Source organism: Camellia sinensis, chromosome 3 (genome assembly GCF_055761805.1).
Source record: "Camellia sinensis isolate YWXY chromosome 3, ASM5576180v1, whole genome shotgun sequence".
Classification (NCBI taxonomy): domain Eukaryota; kingdom Viridiplantae; phylum Streptophyta; class Magnoliopsida; order Ericales; family Theaceae; genus Camellia; species Camellia sinensis.
In genome coordinates, this window is record NC_138963.1 from 90230412 (window position 1) to 90248719 (window position 18308).

An 18308-nucleotide genomic window follows, 5' to 3' on the forward strand; every position below is an offset into this window, starting at 1 on the left:
TAGCATGTGTTACAAGTTGAGGATATGAAAATAAAAGTTAAACAAATAAGAAATGCCCTAAAGGTTTATAATTTTCCAAGCCAATGCTTGTGTACAACAAAAGTGGATTTAAATCTAATACAGTCAAAGGCCCTTAGCTTGTACGAAACATATACAACAATCAAACAAAATGAAGCAATTACTCTAAGTCCTCCCAAGCTACTACCTTGGCGGAGGCACATTATCAACACCTAAAAATGTTTTTCCCACAAAGAGTGAGCCAAAGCCCAATAGAATTAATCCAACACAGTATATGAATCTTAACAAAGATATAAGTGAACGCATATGCAATGCTCATTCCAAAACGTTTTGTATCTTTTTCCAAGATCATGTAATGCTAGGTTAATATCAAAATTCATAAATCCATTCCTTTATAATAGAAAACAGGGTAGTGAATCACACTTTGGGAAATCTCAAAATAATTCTAACCTTTCACAAAAATTTCGTCCGTGAGAAACAGTAAACTGGCACGCATGTAAATGTAGGCTCTACAAACACTACTATTGCCATTTCAGGGAAATTTCGTCCGCAGGATCAGCATTCATGTACACACACGGTTTTTAGAACTTTCCTTATGGGTGCCATACTTAGGCCAACTTATTTTAACAAAACAACCCATACTTTTTCTCAAAACAATAAACAATTCCAATGTATAATTATGAAATAATGCTCGATGCAAATGAATGAGACAATAGTTTCAATTCTTTTAATTCTCATGCAATTTCTACAACAATCATAACTATCCTCCACTGTTAGCCCAAAACTGATATTTCTGAATAGATAAAGGATTTTCAATAAAAATAAACTTTCTAAATTTCAAGATATGAGTGATAATACATATCCTACTCTACCATCCTCATCAATATCAGCCCAATTCGACATTTCCAACATCAATTTCATTTAGCCTTTCAAAATCAACATTTGATATATTTAGGATGAAACCCCCATTCCTTTATGAAGCAATTTCAAAGGTAAAAATTCACTAATTCATCATAACTCAACAATGAATACAGTCTTTCAATCATTTCCAACAAAGCATTTGAAAACCCCTTTTTTGAAATCAAGCCAAACTCTAGGTTTGTCCAAAATTCCTCCAAATCACAATGTTGTTTTATAAAGACAACTATCTAAGTTAAAAATCATAAAAAAGTGCAGAGAATCCCTACCTCAAGTTTAGAAGATGAGAGAAAGATTTAAGGAACTTCAACATCGCCCAAAACCAACTTCATTCGGATCAAAAGGATGCCCACGGCGTGCTCTACCTTTTTAACAAAGGGACACGGGTGAAGAACTCAACGAATCTAGGTGTATTTGTATAGAGAAGTAGAGTTTTAGAGAGAGAGAGAGAGGGTGTAGATTTAGGGTTTTTAGAATGTTTAGAGAGAGAAAGGGAAATGAAAAACTGACCCAAAAGTGGCTTTTTAAGAACTGATACACACGCAGATTGCTCGAGCGCAAGAAGTGTCGCTCGAGCAACCAGACACAATAAGTTGCACCGCTAGAGCGCAAGAAGCTTCTCTCGAGCGAAGAATACCAACTCCCAGAAGTTTTACAGATAGAAGATCAACACTCAAGCTCAAAAAGGGCCACTCAAGCCAACACCACTTGAGCACAAGAAGATTCGCTCGAGCAAAGAATACCATCCCTAGTAGTTTTGCAAACCTGTGAAAGTACTGAGAGTTCACAAAGACCGCTCGAACGCAAGAAGTATCGCTCTAGCGAAGAAGCAAAATTCTGAACAACAACTGTTTGAAAAACAAGCTACCAACCTGTTCCAAACGCAACCAACACACCCAATAGATAAACTCAAGGAGAAATAAAGGGGAAACATGACATGAACAACTATATAAGACAATGAAACTCGGATCCAAAACATTATATGGGTCGGATCTAAACCAGAATCGCTATACCAATGATTTGCCTTTGCCATGTATAACAGGCAAGGAATCTTAATGAAACACTTTCATTTATCCAATACCAAGGCTTTAGGTGTCTTATTTCCATTCTTTTTCTTGTGTGATTGGAACTATGGTTATGTATAGATTATGGATTTGAAGAAAAGATTTATGGAAGACAAATGAAAAACTTGGAGAAAAAAAATAAAATAAAATACCTATGTTACAGCACCATCACAAAGCCGCTGTCTTATTTATTTATTTATTTATTTTATCAACAAAAGAGAAAATTTTATTGATGAAGACTAGCATATAATCAAATAAAATATCAATAAAGTGAAAAAAATTGTGAGTGCAAGACTGCATCATAGCAAGACTACCCGATCCTAATTAAATTGACACTGAAGAGCAAACCTAATCATATGTAAGCACATCCCCACGAGTTGGTGAGGAACCAACTAAAAAACAATCAAATGACAAAACAGAAAACAACTCAAAGCCTTTAAGTACAAGCTGCAATAACACTATGCAGGTCCAAGCAGTCAGGCACACATCAGTTCTAAGAGCCATATGTGCGCCAGCCAATGCTTCTTCTAACTCATTAGCTCTTGGTCTTGATCTTGGTGGTCTTTAATCCTTCCAAACAGAACATGAAATCATTAATATGAGTAGATGACCTTGTGAAAGAAATGGAAGCAACATGAAAGAAAATAAAATTAAATTAAATTAAAGATGGAAACATGGGTGGCTTAACTATAAAGCCAATAAAACCCTTGCTATAAGCCTTAATTTTGTATGGTCCTAATTTTTTGAAAGCCTATACATTAATAGATTCGATGGATCAAATTTATTACTGTAAAAATATTTATTAAAAAAATACAATTTAACTAGTTACACCTCCCGCATCATGTTTTAATGCAAACCAACACAAACAAACTAACATTAAGCAAAACTTACAAGCAAAAGTCAAAATGTCCTAATCATTTTTCACTTTAATAAATTTATTAGTATCATTATGAGTACTAAATAATCATTTCACAAATACAAAATATATGTACAATGTTTCAAAATTTTCTCATTATTAAAATAAGAGGCAAGTGCGTATTTAAAAAAAAAAAAAATCACTTAAGATTTATGAGTAAATAAATCCAATTAATAGGACCTAATAGTAATTATCCCATATAATAAGGTCCTATATAACTATAAAAAAAAAAAAAAAAAAAAAAATCTCGGAAAATAAAGCCATGCTGGTTCACAAGGAAAAATAGACCCAAGAAGACCTAGATTTTTTCTGAAAATCTACAGGTTATGATTAAGATTCCATATAATTCTTACATTTGTTTTTGGTAAATTACACTCACCTCTCTTGAGATTTGAAGAAAATATGTTTAGTTTCACATTTTTAACATAATTGCACTGACCTTCCTAAGGCTTTAATTTACATAACACTTAGGCCGCTTTTTACCAGTAATTCGTTAGTTGTATAAATAATATAAAAAAATAATGTTATTTTCTCTTTTCCACTAAAATGTATATTTGTATTTATTTATTTCAATATCTACTCACTATTGGTTTTAGTTTTAGTGGTTTTAATCATACTGAAAGAGTCCCATAAAAAAATACTAAAAAAGAAATTAATATAATTATATCAAAAGAATGGAACTAATATTTTTTTTTTAAAATCTCAAGGGAGGATAGTGTAATTTATCATTTATATATATATATATATATATATATACAAAAGAAGGCCCTGATCCAAATAAAATAAAATAAAATAAAATAAAGTTCATTAGAAAAGGAGCTCAAAAAAAAGAAAAAAAAAAGGTTCGAAAGTTGGAAAAAAGATACACCAAACCAAACCGACCCCCTCTCTCTAGCTTGCTTTCTTCTATTCAAGTCATGTTTGATTAATTTCTTTGGAAGGATTTGTTGATTTTTTTATTTAATTTTAAAAATTAAAATCACTAGATGATGACAGTTTCAAAAATATTTTATAATAACAATAAATGGCCATATTATCAATTGAAGAAAAAAAATGTTAGCAAAACTTAAATATGAAGATTTAATTAGTAAAATTTCATCTCAAAGTCACAAAAAAAATAAATTATAAAAAAATATTAAAAAATAAAAACTTCTCAATCAAATTTATCGATTTTGATCTCAAATTACCTCAAGAGGCTTTCAATTAGACTGGATGACTAAGGGCATTAGTTGCCTGCATAGTACTACACCACTTTGTGAAAAACAGAGCAAGCAAGTTCGAAATATAGAATAAGAGTAGAAAAGCTAATGTGGAATTTAGAGCTTATAAATGTATAAATTATGTGAGCAACTCAAATGTCGAATAAATTCCAGGTAAATAAGTAGAAATTTTTTATTGAAACTACTCATTAAGCTTGCAAAAATTCAATGAAAACAACCCAGTAAATACACCAACATGAAGATTTAAGATGGTTTTAAATTAGTCATTAAAAAGTTTTTGTAAAATGCTAATTAGTATAAAAGAGCAGAAAAATAGACTAGAAATGGGGGTTGAACTTGAAAAATCTAAGAAGAAAATGGAAAACATGAACATATAGTCCAAGGATAGAAGGCAAATACTCAAGAGGTTGAGCAGTTGATATCAGTTGTCCCAATGTGATCACGTGGAATTCATTTTGCAGATGTGACTTTCGATCATGTGACAGCTTCATGGAAACTTGTCTCATGGTTGGCCGAGATAGTGGATTGGCTTGCAAACATGCAAATGCTAGTTTTGCAACCACAACTACTTGCTCTGCCACTTGATTCTCGGGTGCTGGGAGACGTTGATCCAACACGTCCTTCAATAATATACCATGCGCAGTTGATGTGGATGAGGAAGAAGATGACGATGATGACAGAGAGTAGATTAGATCACCCGGATGCTTCCCCATAATCACTTCCAGTGTGAGAACCCCAAAACTATAAACATCGCACCTCTCATTCACTTCCATTGTATAAGCAAGTTCTGCCAAATCAAACAAATGACCAAGAAAAGAAAATAGTAATTAAAAAAGATGGCAGAAAAAGAAAAAAGAAAAGCAAGATACATGTACATGCTCATGTTCCATAGAAAAATAACAATTAGAAGTTCAATGACCCATTCAATTCGAGTGAAAAAACATCCAAGATTAGAAATCTCTTAATATGCAATGATTGACAAAATAAAATGAACATACCAGGAGCAGCGTACCCAAAGGTCCCTGCAAAAGATGTCCAATTGGATGAGTCAGGCTTGATAAATCTAGCTGTGCCGAAATCGGATATGTGAGCTGCGTACTCTAAATCAAGCAAAACATTCTTGCTTGATATGTCTCGATGGATGACTGTTGGAGAACAGTCGTCGTGCATATAAGACAAGGCATTTGCCACATCTTTGACAACATTCACTCTCTTAATCCAATCAAAGTATAATACATGATCCTTGGTGCTCAATATCTTTCCCAAGCTTCCCCCTTCCAAGAACTCATAAACCAAAAACGAGTGCCTTGGGTGTGAACAATAGCCATAAAGTTTTACAATATTGCGATGGCGAATCTTTGTTAATGCATGGATCTCACTCGCAAAGCCTTTCAAATTAGTCAAGTCACCATCGGATGATACATGAAGTTTCTTCACAGCAACTACCTGACCACTTGTGAGATCAGCTCGGTAAACAGTACCGCATCCTCCCTCCCCAACACAATGTTTGGTACTAAAGTTTTCAGTCGCTTCAATGATGCTTTCATACACCATTTTTCCATCATAGCTCCAAATTTCAAACAAATTTTCGTTATTTACTCGTCTTGGCTCAATTTCCGTGTTCCTATATTTTTTACAAAAAACCAAGAGTACTATTCTGACAACCATTAATGAAAGAAATAGAAATCCAAAAAGAAGAACAATTATTAACACAACTTTGTTACTCTTTTTCTTAGCTACTCCATTGTTCATTTTTGCTGGACAAGTTTTCAAACCAGTAGCATTACCACATAAACCTTTATTACCTTCGAGTGCCTCAAATGGAGCATCACGGAAGGCTTTCATTTTAGGAATAGGACCCTCCAACTGATTGAAAGATACATCTACCGATGTCAAACTTAACATATTATCAAAAGATGATGGAATGGAACCAGAGAGCTCATTATGGGAGAGATTTAGTATTTCTAATATTTGTAATTCTCCAATCTGCTGCGGTATCTTACCTATTAGCAAATTGTGACCAAGATCAAGACTTTGAAGGTGATGGATATGACCTATTTCAACAGGAATGCTTTCCCCAAATCTATTATTGCTCAAATTCAAGTTCAAAAGTTTCTTGCACTCCCCTAGTCCTCCAGGGATTGAACCATTCAGATCATTTCTTGCCAAGTTAAGATATTGTAGATTGGACAACTTGCTGAATTCTAGAGGAATATTCCCTGTTAGATGGTTATCATCCAAACTAAGGCTGAACAGTGAAACCATCTTTCCTAATTTCACTGGGATCTGTCCAACAAGGTGATTTGAAGAGAGGTCAAGGAGACATAGTTGAGTTGAATCCGTTATTTCAGGTGGTATCTCACCAGAAATATTATTGTTAGATATTTTGAGACTAGTTAAATTATGGCACTTTTTCCATTTTTGGGATACCTCACCATAGAAATTGTTATGACTCAAATCAATGTAATCCAAGTTTGGGTATATGCCAAAATCTTCTGATATATTTCCCGAAAGTTGGTTTCTTTCAAGCCTAACTCTATATAAGCTAGAGCAATTTCTCAAGCTTTTTGGGATGGGACCTATTAGATTATTATCATTTGCTGTAAAATTAACCAGCAATCCGTTAAAGCATAGGCCTTCTGGGATATGACTATTGATCATGTTTTCACCTATATGAAACTCAGACAAATGTGTCAGATTGTTGAACACTGGGGGAATAGATCCAGAAAGTCTGTTGTCGAAAAGGTACAAAGTGGTTAAGTTGCCCAAGTTCCCTATAGATCTAGGGATTGAACCCGTGAGATAGTTCCCATAAAGACTGAGATAAAGAAGAGACCTCACCATCCCAATTTCTTGAGGGATTGATCCAGAAAGTTGGTTGTCAAAAAGGTACAGCAAGGTTAATTTGCTCAAGTTTCCAATTGCAGAAGGGATTGAACCCGTGAGACTATTAGTAGACAAGCTAAGCTTATTGAGAGAGCTAAGCAATCCTATTTGTCGAGGGATGGAGCCACTGATTTGGTTTCTATTCAGGGGCAAGATCCTTAGATTAGTTAGTTGGCCTATTTCGGTCGGAATTGTTCCAGAGAGATTGTTGTGAGCCAAGCTAAGGTAGGTGAGTCTCCAAAGGCTACCAATATGGGGGGGGATGGTCCCATAAAGTGAGTTGTTTAAAAGTTCAAGGGTAAGGAGATGAGGAAAGGATGAGAAATTAAGTTTAGAAAGAGTACCTTTCAAACCATAACCGTGAAGGTCTATATGGGCAACTCTACCAGCCTTGTTGCAACGAATTCCAGCCCAACTGCAATGGTTGCTTCCAACCCACGAGGACAGGAGAGTTTGCCTTTCATTGTGAAGGCTAGCTTTCCACGTCAAGAGAGCCATGGTTTCACTTCCTTCTTTCCCAACTCGTTTCCCAGTTAAGGAAGAAGCAAAAGCACCATAATCAAAAAAAGTGGCCAATGCAAGGATGATGAGGCAGAGTAAAAGGGCTCGGAAAGAAAGAAATTGGTTGGGAAGTGTATTGGCCAAGAATGTCATTATAGGCTTGTTATTAATAGAAATATGAAAGACAGTAATTGTGTGGAGGGATAAAGAGCTGCAAGAGCATGGAGAGGTATTTATAGATTATAGAACTTGGAAAATTATTAGTTGGGTTTGAAAATTCTATTCACTGTGTTTGGTTTTAATTTTTTAAATTTAATTTTTTAAGAAATTGAGTTTTTAAGTTTTTGTATTTTTTTGTTTTAGTGAATTTTTTTAAATTTTAAGTAATTTTTATTTTTTTTAAATGCACATTTCTTAGATGTATCTAAATAGTAAAATATTTGTGAAAAAAAATATTTTAAAAAATTAATAAATACACAAGAATTATTTATTTATTTTTATATATTTTTGGTATTTAGTGAATTTTTTAAAAATAATTTCACAAATATTATACTTTTTAAGTGTATATTTATGTTAGGTATATGTAAAAATTAAAAAAAAACATTATTTAAAATATTAAAAAAATTCAGTATAAATAAAAAAATACGAAAAATGAAAATTTTAATTTTTTGATAAATGAATTTAGAAAACTCAAACCAAACAAATTGATTGCAATTCCTTTCAATAGTTTTGGTTTGGATCCTTCACTAGAAATTCTGCGTTCAATTTTGGGAAATTGATGACCAATAAGATCATTCCAGATCGATGCATATGAAAGAGATGGATCATAATCTAAGCACAAGATTAAAGGATATCTAAGAAATTTTGTTTAGAGTACAACAGATCTGGACCATAATCTTACTATTTGCAAATAAGGTATTACATAAATTTATTATTATAAGCAGTTATTTGTATAACTGTCATGCAAAATTCTCTTCATATATACAAATTATGTAAAAAAAAAAAAAAAAAAAAAAAAAAAAAAAAAAAAAAAAAATCATAAGAATAATGTATCAGTGTTATTTTGATAAATAAAACTAATTTTTATATATGTTTTGTTTTAAAATAAAAAGTAATCAGTATAATTTTGTATCACTTTTTTATTTGCATATCATTACTTAACTATTATTCATGTATTTATTTTAGTACACTTACCAATCAGTCTTATTAACTAGACTTGTTTACTTACAAGTCTTGATTGACAAATTTATCACTATAAATTTATTCATAAAAAGAAAATAGAGTAATAAAATTATCAATAGAACTTTAGCAGGTAATAAATCTCAAAAGTAAAACTTATTAGTAATTTACCTATTTTGAAATCTATATGATAATAGTATATTAAACGTAATAGAATTCACTACTTCTAGTAACGTTTAATCATATTAAATTTGGATGATTAATTCTGATTATTATTGGAATTATCCTACTCCGGACTAGCAGCCATAAACAATTTACATAGAGATTTCCAATACTTATAATAACTTTTAATCATATTAAATTTAGATGATTAATTTTGATTATTATTGGAATTATCTTACTCTAGAACTAGCAGTCATGAATAATTTCAAAAGAGATTTCCCATAATTAAATATCTTTTAAAATGAATTTTTAAAAAAGATTATATATATATATATATATAATATTTGGGTACAATTGTATTGCATAAGGGAGTGGAAATCTTGCCTTGAGCAAGAATTAAACCATTGGCAGATATGGTCAATTGATAAGATCCTACAACGTATAAAGATTTTAGGGGTTAATTTTTTTGTTTGAAAAAGTAAAAAATAAAAAATAATAATAATATATTATTATTCAAGTTTAAAAATTAGACTAACTTTTAAAATATAATAATGTAACAATCAATTAAAATATCTAAGGGAACACTCTCTCTCAAATCTTCTCTAATTATCAACCAATCATATCATTTGCACATTATTAAATTTAGAAAGTGAGCTTTTATCATTTTTCAACAAATAAATAATTGTTAGGAGATCAATTCCAGCCACTATATGAGGGGTCATGAAAAACTGGTTACAAAAATTCAAAAAAAAAAACATTACCTTTAGAAAGAAAATTTAAAATATGTCGCTAATAATGTGCAAATTTAAAATATGTCGCTAATAATGTGCAAATTTAAAATTTAAAATAGTTGTTTGATATGTTTTTCGAACTTCTTTTGTTTTTTGGAGTTTAGGGTTGATATTAGTTTATTTATTCATTTATTTTTTTTATGACCTTAGTATTTTGATAATTTGGCATCGTGGGTTATTTTCCAACTTTACACTATTTAAGTTGTTTTGACTAGTTGTTGTTATTTTAATGTTGGGGGTATTGGATAGTTATGAATTTATGATAGATAGTTTGGTTGGCATTTGTTAAATTTTTTTGATCCCTTGTATTTTTTTTTTTTTTTCATAGATATTTAAGTAAACCTTATGGAGACGGGAACATTTAAATTTTGTTTCACCCCTACGATTTGGATGATGGAATATTAATTGGGATTTACTCCTAATGTAATATTTAACTGTCTAAATTTTGGGGCGTGACAATAGTCAACAAATATTTAAAAGTAAAAAATAAAATTCTATTCACTCTATTTTTTATATATTTTTTTATAAAAAATTAAAAAGTTTTCCTAAATATATTAGTTTTTTATGGATGAAATACCAATCAATCTCAAATAGTGATCTAATAAACTATTTAGTCCTCCATTTTTCCTTATACACCTAAAGTTCTCATTCTAGTGTGAATTACATAAAGGGTCAAATATAAACGCGAGTGTGTTATGTGTTGAGAGACAAATATATGTTTTCTTATAATGTTGAAATTACTAAATGTAACACTTCAAAAAAAAAAAAAATCCTTAGTATGCTTTTCTCAAACATAACACTCCAATGTAACATTCAAAAAACGTAACATTTCAATGTAACACACTAAAAAACTCATCAGTATACTTTTCTCAAACGTAATAACGTAACATTCCAAAAAAAAAAAAAACTCCTTAGTATATTTTTCTCAAACGTAACACTTCAATCAATATAACACACAAAAGCTCCTTGTGTGCTTTTCCTAAACGTAAGACTCTAATATAACATACTAAAAAAACTTCTTAATGTAAAAATTTATTAGTGTATTTTTTTCAAACGTAATACTCCAATCAATGTAGCACACAAAAACTTATTAGTGTATTTTTTCCAAACTTAGCACTCTAATGTAACATTTCAATGTAATACTAAAAAATCACACTGATAAGAATGCAAATTTTCACGCTCGACAACCAGCACTTCAGCCGCCAGTCTTCCCAAAAAGAATCTTCCACAGTTCACATTTCCATTTCCATCAAAAAAAATGAATCATAAAATTGAAAAAATAAATCACAAAAAGACATTCACTTAAACTCAAATGGCACCAAATCAAATAAATACAACTTTCCAAAACAAAAAGGAGAAATTGATTTATAAGAAAATAATTATGACTAAATGAATCAAAATTATCTCATATGGGATTTATGAGTTAATTTTTCATTTTTTTATCTCATATTTTAACCAAAAAATCAACAAACTACTAAAAATATATTGGCTAAATAACAACGATAGTCCTTGTACTTTGGTCCTTGTGTCATTTTAGTCCCTATAATTTTAATTAACTCGATTATGACCCTGAATTTATGAATTTGTCTCAATTTGGTTTAATTAGTTATAACTCTTATCATTTTTTATGAAAAATATGTACATAAGTGTCATGTGGCATATTTTTAAGGACAAAATTATAAATTTATCTAACTCAACCTCAACTAATTTAGTGATAATTTTTCTTAAAAGTATTAATGATATTATCAATTGGACCCAATTGACCCAAATTCTAAAATTAAGGGTCAAAATCGAATCAATTGAAAGTATAGGGACCAAAATGATATAAGAGATAAAATATAAAGACAACAAGTGTAATTTGCTCAAAAATTTATTCCCAAACAAGCCCCCCCCATGCTTGTTCGTCAATCTCAATTCTTTAAGGTTTCATTTAGGAAGTTGATTAAGTTTTTGGCTATTTCAACCTGGAATTATCATTGGGTTGGATTTTTTGACTTCTTTTATTTTTGTGAGAGGAAAAATAAAATGATTATGATTTAGATATGACATTTTATCTTATTAACTTTTTAACCTATTTTATTTAATTTTTTTGTAACTATTTTAATCTGATAGTTTCACGCCAAACGAGGGCTAAACGATGATGAAGACAGTCAAGACTGCGTTAATGATGTGAAAATCAATGGATGTATGTCTCTACCTTATAAAATGGGATGCATATATAGGAGTGTTTTGGGAAGTTGGTAAAAAGTTAACTTTTGGCTTTTTATCAAGTTTTTTGACTTTTTTGGAAGAGATTTGGGAAGTTGGTAAAAAGCTGATTTTTTTGCTTTTTGGTTTAATATTTTTTAAAAGTGTCACATCACTCTAAAATGACCAAAATATTCTTACTTTTTGCATGTCAACAATTTTTTGAATTAATTAATTATAATGTTTCATAGGGTAGTTTGGTAAATTTTTAAATGACTTTTTTGGGTCTTCCCAAATGGGATCAGTGGCGTTTTTGCAAGGGTTGGCGTTTTTGGGAAGTTGCTCAAGACGCAACTTTTTGTTGCGTTGCCAAAACGGCACATAGACTTAGAAATTTTGGAGACACACAAATAGTACGAGATATTAGTTTCTTTGAATGAATCATAATCACTCCATCCGTTCTAAAATAATGATTTTTTTTTTTTGGAGAATTTAACTTTTTTTTTCAATATAATTATTAAAATATTAATTTTTTAAAATTATCTTTTGATAATATATTTTTTGAGAATATCAATTGTCATAATTATATTTTTTATATTATTAATGAATTTTAAAAAAAAGGTAAAATAATAAATTGATATTATTTTATTCATTAATTTTTTAAAAAAATTAATATTTTAAAATAATAAAAAATAGAATATGAAACTAATTTTTTGAAACGACTGGAGTAATTCATAAGCTTTCGCGGAAAAGTGTTTGCACCTTTTTTTTTTCTTCAAGAGTGTGGAAAGGTTCTACCCTAATTAATTCGTAAGCTTAATTTCTTCAAGAGTGTGGAAAGGTTCTCTCCAGTAGCGTACTCATGAATTTAATAAAGTGGGGTACAAATTAATAACAATATTAATTTATATTTTTTTTATAATAAACGACAATAAGATATTACTAAATTTAAATGTTAAGAGTTCATTTGGATAAATATGAATTTTAAATTAAAGGATTTGAGATTAAATTTTATATAAATATTAGGGAGTAACTATTTTATAGGTGGATTGGAAAATTAAAAAAGAAGATACATTGAGAGAGAAATGATATATTTTAATAGAGAAATTTTATAAAACATACCGCAAAAAAAGTATCTATCATATGTCGCAATTATGATCTCCGTGGTCTTTAGTTATAACTTTTTATAATTGTTATTTTGGTTATGACCATCAAGTAATAGTTAGTTATGACTCATTCTGATATTAGTTATGACCTATTGTAATTTTTTTTTTTTTTATAATTGAAGATGTGTTGCTTGATTATAATTTAGGTCATTTTAGTTATAAATAGAAAGAAACACATGGAGGATACTCCACATGTCAAATGTAACTAATAATCCAATAAATTTAATATCTTTATTGAAATTAATTATGTTTACATGTCAATAGACATCACCATTATATTGAAATTTTCGTAGATAATAAATATGACTTATCATAGTTTCTTTATTTTCAATCAAAATAACCATTATTATTCTCATAATTTTAAAAATGTCACATTTACTTTAGATAATATTTTTATAAATTATTTTATTTAAAAAAAAAAATTCCAAAACTCAGATGGCACGTGACGTCCTGAGCCCTACGTAACTCCACCACTGGTTCTACCCTAATTAATTCGTAAGCTTAAGCGGAAAACTCTTTGCACCTTTTTTTTCGTCAAGAGTGTGGAAAGGTTCTATCCTAATTAATTCGTAAGTTTTCCCGGAAAGGCCTTTGCACTTTTTTTTCCTAAATAATACTATATGTATTAATTAATATATTAATAGATAATATGATATATTTTTAAAAATTTTAAATATTTATAATTTGTATAATAGGTGAGATCAATAATAATAGCATAACACTAATTGGCAGCGGCGGAGTCAAAAATTCAGTGAAGAGTGGCCACAAATTAATGACAATATTGATTTTATTTTTTTTCCTCATAATAAACAACATTGAGATATTACTAAATATAAATATTAAGAGTTTATTTAGATAGATGTGAATTTTAAATTAAAAGATTTGAGGTTAAATTTTATACAAATATTATGGAGTAACTATTTTATGTAGATTGAAAAATTAAAAAAGAAGATAAGTTGAGATAAAAATGATAAATTTTAGTAAAGAAATTCTATAAAGCACACCGCAAAAAAAAATGTCTATCATATGTCACAATTATGATCTTTGTGGTCTTTAGTTATGACACATTATAGTATTGGATATAACTTAGTTTTAATTTCTTGTGGTTGTTATTTTGGTTATGATTGAAGAGGTCTTTGATTATACATCAAGTAATGATTTGTAATAACTCATTCTGATATTTGTTATGACTTATTGTAAATTTTATTTTATTTTATTTTTATTTTTATTTTTTTATTTTTGGTTATAATTGAAGATGTATTGTTTGGTTATAATTTATATAGTAGTCATTTTAGTTATGAATGAAAATAATTTGGTCATGAAAATTTATAATATCAATATCATAAAGTAATAACTAGTATATGGTACACCCCTTTTGGAGGTGTATAATAGAAGGACTTATTTTAGGAGGTTCATTGTAATTAGAAAGAAAATTTATAATAGAGGGACAAATTTGAAGAAGGGATATTATTATAATTTTATAGAAAATATATATGATATAATATATATATATATATAGGGGTACCAATATAATTATCAAAACTTGAGGGGGCCGCGTGTCCCCCCTGGGCATACACTGCCTACACTCCTGCTAGTTGGTATCCTAGTGTGTACATTAATTGATACATGTAGTACCACCGTTTTTTCTTCAAGAGTGTGGAAAGGTTCTATCTATGAATTTTGAGAAGGACATTAATTATACAATTCAAAAATTAAATTTAATTTTCAAATTTAATGATCTGACAATCCATTAAAATATTTAAGTTAACATTCTCTTTTATATCTTTTCAATCAATAAATAATCATATTACTTATATATCATTGGATCTAAAAAATATGTTTAGAAAGTAGATTTATATATCATTTTTATGGTTCCATTAAGTGAACTTATTGGCTAATTGGTTATGTAATAATTAGTAGTGTTTTTATAAATAAATAAAAATGTCATTAATTGTTGGTTTTAGCAATTTGAAAGATTCTTCATCGAAAGACGTCGTTAATTATAAATTTTTAGCAACAGATTTAGAAAATCATTACAAAAATGTTATTAATTGTCAATTTTTAGCATCAAATTCAGAAAGTCATTACAAAAAGTATTTTTTGTGACGATTCAAATAGAATCAACTTTTACTGACGAATTGATAGGACTTAATGAAAATTAAGTCCAACTATTACGATATGTCTGTAATTTACCCTTTGAATCATATTATCTCCATCTCAAATTATTTGTTCAACATATTAAGAAATTAAAAAATATATATTTTTATGTTAAAATTTTTTATTTTTTTTATACAAATTAAAAGTTTAATGAGTTCTTTCAACTGTTGAAAAAATTAAAAATTTTAGTATGAGGATAAATTATTTTTAAATTCTCATTTTTTGTGTTGAACAAATAATTTGGAACAAAAAGAGTATGATAAAATGTAAGAAAAGTTCATGTACACACCCCTTTAAAAGGCATGTATTTAAATGTTTTGGGTAAATTATGCAAATGGTCCATGTAATGTACAAGATGTGTCAATTTGATCCATATTGTTTTAATTTATTCGATTTTGTCCCTTAATTTAACAGATTGTGTCATATTAATCCAATAAATAACGGGCTATTAGATTTAGTGAACGAAATCTCAAACGATATGTCAATTTGGTCCTTATAATTTACACGATATTTCAATTTGGTCCATGTTTTAATTTGTACAATTTTGACTGGGACTAAATTGACACATCGTGTAAACTACAGGAACCAAATTAACACATCTTTCGAGTTTCGTCCATCAAACCTAACGGTCGTTATTTATTAGACCAATATCCCACAATTCATTAAATAAAGGGACAAAATTAAACAAATTAAATAATAAGAACCAAATTAATACATCATATAAATTATAGCGACCATTTACATAATTTATGCAAATTTTTTTGCCTTCCTAGTTATACATCACGGAAATGGTTCCTCTAGATATAACTATCTATAAAACTTTTTCAACTCTATTTTGTAGATTCCATCTGGGCCTATAACAATGATTTTAACCATTAATTTTGTAAGTCAATCGGTAAAAAAAATAATCAGTTTTATCCGGCATCAATAGACACATGTACAAAATGGAAATAATTGTTCCAGGAAAATGCTCCATAGCTCAAAAGTGTTGGGCTCGACTGGCTCAAAAGTACAGTTTTCTCTCTCCTCTCTATCTCTTTGGCTTTCCTCTCCTCCTCTCTTCTACTATATTCTCGAAACAAAAAAAGGATTGAAATACTCTCACCTTTCTCTCTACTGATCCCTCTCATTCCATAGATCTCTCTCATCTCTGGAAAACCTACCCATCGCTCTCTAGTCGCGGAAGAATGAATAACCCTCACATCTCTCTATACGCATCCCTCTCATTCCAGAGATCTCTCTCATCCCTTCCATCTCCGATAAACCTTTCCATCGCTCTTTGGTCGCAGTAGGAGGACGAACGACGACGAAGCAAGACGAATGACGACAGAGGACAAACAACGGCCTGCGACAGCAACAATGAACGAAAAGGAATCTGAGGTAAACCAAAAATCGCAAAACTAAGGTTTACATTTGGCTTCAATTTCTGTAGAAATTAGTCGATATGGACGGTTTAGGTTGGGATTTTGCTTTCAATTTGTGTTAGGGTTTGGGATTTGGCTTTAATTTGTGATGTGTTAGGGTTTGAGATTTGCGTTTAATCTGTGTTGAAATTTGTATATGTCTGTTTGTTTTTGTTTTTTTTTTTTTTTTGGCTTTAATTTAGTATTGCTTGAAATCTGTTTGGTTTGCCTTGAAATTTGTGGCTTTAATCTGCATACATCTGTTGAAATCGGTAAAATTAAGTTCATACATATGTTTGCATGAAATACGCATCTGTTTGGTAAAATACACAAGTTTTGCTTCAAATTTGTAAAATTATAAACAATCTAATCTATGTTGAAATCTGTATATGTCTGTTTGTTTTTTTTTTTTTTTTGGCTTTAATTTGGTATTGCTTGAAATCTGTTTGGTTTGCCTTGAAATCTGTTTGGTGAAATACATCTGTTTGTTTGGCTTTAATCTGTATACATCTGTTGAAATCTATAAAATTAAGTTCATACATCTGTTTTCAGATTTGCTTCAAATCTGTAAAAATATAAACAATCAAATATGTTTTCAAATGTGTAAATCTGAAAATCTGTGTTGAAATCTGTTTTCAAATTTGTAAATCTGTTATAATAACTTATAAATCTGTGTTGAAATCTATTATAAATTTGTAAAACTGTTATAAATCTGTTATTACAAAACTATGGCTTCTTCTTCTACTAATAATAGCAATATAAGATTAAAACCAAGATTGTGTGATTGTGGAAGAATTGCGGCGATGTATATTGTATGCACGAATGACAATGAAAACCAAGGATGTTTGTTCTTTGTTTACCCATCGAAATATGTAAGTATTTATTATAGAATTTGATCTTTTACTGTGTACAAAGTTATTTATGTGATTTGATTAACTAATTCTTCTGTATTGTAGAGTCATAAGGAACACTGTAATTACTTCAAATTCGTAGATGAAGATGATGACAACACTAGCTCCACAATCCATTCCAATGTTAGACCTCGGAAAGCTATAAAAACAGAATAATTAAACGATATAAGGAGAAGGCTTTGTGAGATGGACAATGAAATTCATGAGCATGGTAGAAGGCTTCAAAGGATGGAGAAGCACTTCAAAATTATGATTTATGTCATTGTTTTTTGTGTCTTTTTGCACTTTATCATATAAATCACTCACTCTCTAACGTTCTAACGAATTTCATGAATGTAATAAAAAACTTGTTTCGTATTTTGTATCCTTTTGTACTGAATGATGTAAATGACTAAAATCAGGTGGCTGCCAAGATGAAGTATGTTTTGTGAATAATGGCTGCCAAGATGAAGTATGTGTTGTGAATGATGTATGTTTTGTGAATGTCTTCAACCAGTCATTTTCCAAATTTGAAGGATTTTTTCAACAATTAGTGCCAATAATTGAAATCATATCCTTTTGGCTGGCAATGGCCAAAAACATATCAAGCATACAAGTTTAGCAAACCAGATCAGGCAATGGTCAAAAATAGATGGCTGCCAAGATTAGCAAATCTGAACTGACAATGGCTGTATGATGGCCAAAAACAGATTAGGCCTACAAGTTTAGCAAACCAGATCAGGCAATGGCCACAAAATAAATGGCTGCCAAGATTAGCAAATCTGAGCTGACAATGGCTGCCTGATGGCCAAAAACAGATCAGGCCTACAAGTTTAGCAAACCAGATCAG

The 18308-nt window shown here is 29.9% G+C and overlaps 1 protein-coding gene and 1 long non-coding RNA gene across 3 annotated transcripts; one reads left to right on the forward strand and one right to left on the reverse strand.

Annotated features, from left to right (window-relative positions):
* Window positions 1-2249: 2249 nt before the first annotated feature.
* LOC114273334 (uncharacterized) lies at window positions 2250-7768 on the reverse strand. Of its 2 annotated transcripts, XM_082920346.1 has the most exons (3): window positions 5135-7768; window positions 4536-4923; window positions 2250-2570 (listed from the first exon to the last, which is right to left on the reverse strand). In XM_082920346.1, the coding sequence occupies exons 1-3, from the start codon at window positions 7674-7676 to the stop codon at window positions 2528-2530; spliced, it is 2973 nt and encodes a 990-aa protein (XP_082776472.1). In that variant the 5' UTR covers window positions 7677-7768; the 3' UTR covers window positions 2250-2527. The 2 variants fall into 2 exon arrangements, with proteins under 2 accessions (XP_082776472.1, XP_082776471.1); XM_082920345.1 differs by lacking the exon at window positions 2250-2570 and having other exon boundaries at window positions 2578-4923.
* Window positions 7769-16153: 8385 nt separating this feature from the next.
* LOC145821059 (uncharacterized) lies at window positions 16154-17928 on the forward strand. The gene is made up of 2 exons (XR_014363099.1): window positions 16154-16570; window positions 17525-17928. It is a non-coding gene; the product is annotated as an uncharacterized LOC145821059 (long non-coding RNA).
* Window positions 17929-18308: the final 380 nt, after the last annotated feature.